The sequence below is a fragment of the Procambarus clarkii genome, chromosome 78 (genome assembly GCF_040958095.1).
Source record: "Procambarus clarkii isolate CNS0578487 chromosome 78, FALCON_Pclarkii_2.0, whole genome shotgun sequence".
NCBI classification, from domain to species: Eukaryota; Metazoa; Arthropoda; class Malacostraca; order Decapoda; family Cambaridae; genus Procambarus; species Procambarus clarkii.
In genome coordinates this window covers 21,246,012-21,248,511 of record NC_091227.1, presented here as the reverse complement: position 1 = coordinate 21,248,511, position 2,500 = coordinate 21,246,012, and the positions used below count along the sequence as shown (strand labels likewise).

The 2,500-nt window shown below is 48.8% G+C and overlaps 1 protein-coding gene across 2 annotated transcripts in view; it reads right to left on the bottom strand.

Annotated features, from left to right (window-relative positions):
- The window catches only part of Mtmr6 (Myotubularin related protein 6), a 76,468-nt gene that overhangs the window by 44,693 nt on the left and 29,275 nt on the right, over nt 1–2,500 (bottom strand). For both annotated transcript variants that reach the window (XM_045727095.2, XM_069314202.1), the window contains one exon: nt 1,100–1,262. In XM_045727095.2, the coding sequence (XP_045583051.1) occupies nt 1,100–1,262 (163 nt within the window). The remainder of the gene's footprint in view (nt 1–1,099; nt 1,263–2,500) is intronic.

The following is a 2,500-nucleotide window of genomic DNA, read 5'->3' as shown; positions in this document are numbered from 1 at the left end:
GAAGGAACATATCTCACCTGACTCTAATGGTTGTGACTTTCATGCACGCAACCTGGGCCCCTCCCTCCTCCCCCCCTCCCCCATCTCTCTCCCTCCCCCCCTTCCTCTCTCCCTCCCTCCTCCCCCCACTCTCCCCCCCCCCCTCCCCTGCTCACCCAGCCCCGCACCGGCACGTAAATCCTAAACATTTTTGTTGAAATAACAAAGCCAAAAAAGTATTTTAAACAAAAAATACTGCCATGAAAGGCACGACATGTAGAGCTCTACAGTGATGGCACGCTTGGTGGTGTAGAGCTCTACAGTGATGGCACGCCTGGTGGTGTAGAGCTCTACAATGAAGGCAGGAACCATGACATTATGGGTAAAATCCTGTAGAAGGAGAGATAGCCAATAAGATATCAGACTTCAAGCCTTCAAGTCAAATAACGTAAATCATTAGATATCTGGTGGCAGCGGCCTCCCCGCCCACACACCGGGAGGTCCCCTTTGGTCCCCGGCGAGGCGGGACCAAAGAGCCAGAGCTCAACCCCCACAACCACAACTACGCGGGACCAAAGAGCCAGAGCTCAACCCCGACAACCACAACTAGGTGAGTACTAAGACAGTATATGACTACCAAGTCAGACGGTCGCTCTCCCTAGGCCTACCGGCGCCGGTAGCCCTGGAGCAGTAGCAATTGTCCTCTTGCTCTGTTTTCGGCAATGATGCTCCTTGTTAAGATGCTATATTGGGTAACTTGTGACTTCATATCCCCGTATGTAATTATCACTGCCGTGTTCGGACCATACGGCTCCTACAAACACCGCCGTGTTCGGACCGTTTGGCTCCTATGAACACCGCCGTGTTTGGACCATTCGGCTCCTACGAACACCGCCGTGTTCGGACCATTCGGCTCCTACGAACACCGCCGTGTTCGGACCATTCGGCTCCTACGAACACCATCGTGTTCGGACCATTCGGCTCCTACGAACACCGCTGTTCCGTACACATGACGCAAGCATTATGGTAAAGTCCCGACACTTGCCAAGCAGTGCCAAGTTACACGAGAAAAGTAGCAGTAGCTGAGGCAAGTGTTCCAAGTGTTGAGAGGGCTACTTACCTGGCTGGGAGAGCTGGAGGAGGGAGGTGTAGATGTCGTGACAGTCCCTCTCCTTAGGGATGACGAAGGTGACGGAGAGGAAGGTCTTACAGCGCACCTGCAGCGGGGAGCCTTGTGTTGATAGCGGCAGCTTCTCCACCCCAGAGATGTGCATGTGCAGGATCTGTGGGCACCAGGAAGGTGTGAGCAGGTGTAGCACAGGTGAGGAGGCGCAGGCTGCAACACCGGACAGGGGCTAAGGATAGGGACAGGAAGACGGGATAGGAGAAATGTCCATAAATACAGAGAATACAGACAGATAGACGGCACGTATAGACACGATACAGCACCTACATTATTGAGACCGGCTCAAAGCTCTCAAAATTTACTCTGGAAAGAAGACGTGAGGGGTATTATATATATATATATATATATATATATATATATATATATATATATATATATATATATATATATATATATATATATATATATATATATATATATATCCATCAAAAACACCAAAAATATATTACTGGTACAAAAGTGAAGGTGTTCAAGAACTACAAAGTCATGTTCTTACAAGAAGTGCCGGACCAACCGGGCTGTGGTGGGTGTGCGGGGCTCCGAGCCGCTCCAAGCAACAGCCTGGTGGACAAAGCTTAAAGTCAAGCCTGGCCTCAAGCTGGGCTTAGGGGGGTACAAGAACTTCAGAGCTCACTCCAGGAATACTCCTGTGAAGGAGGGGAGGGTTGGGGGGGGGAATAGAACATGAGAGAGGAGGGACCGGGGGAGAGAGAGAGAGAGAGAGAGAGAGAGAGAGAGAGAGAGAGAGAGAGAGAGAGAGAGAGAGAGAGAGAGAGAGAGAGAGAGAGAGAGAGAGAGAGAGAGAGAGAGAGAGAGAGAGACCCACTACATACCCCACCCTCCACATCACATATCATTACATTAACCACACACACACGTGGACAAACTCAATCATTACAACACAAATATATTAGATCCAGCAACAACGACCATCAACCCTACCCACCGCAATCATGACGGACATACAGCTGTATTCCCCAATGTATTTTACACTGCCTACGGCTGCAAGTAACCTCATTACAATACTAATCATCCTATTACTCAATGATGCCGCTCGTTCAATGACCAACTAAATATAAACACTAAATATCTGGCAAAGGTAAACTGCCGCACCGTTGCCTGTAACTTCCCTTACGAAATAACCACTAATATTATAGCGGCAACAATTCGTTTAAGATACGATCAAAGGTCAGGAGAGAAAGGAATCCTAACATGGGACTAACTTTCCAATCTCAACTTTACAAGACAACTTTTAACTAAGTTTGCTACACTTGTCGCAGCATCCAGGACAGGTTGGTACACCTATCTCTGGGTCCAGGTCAGGTTGGTACACCT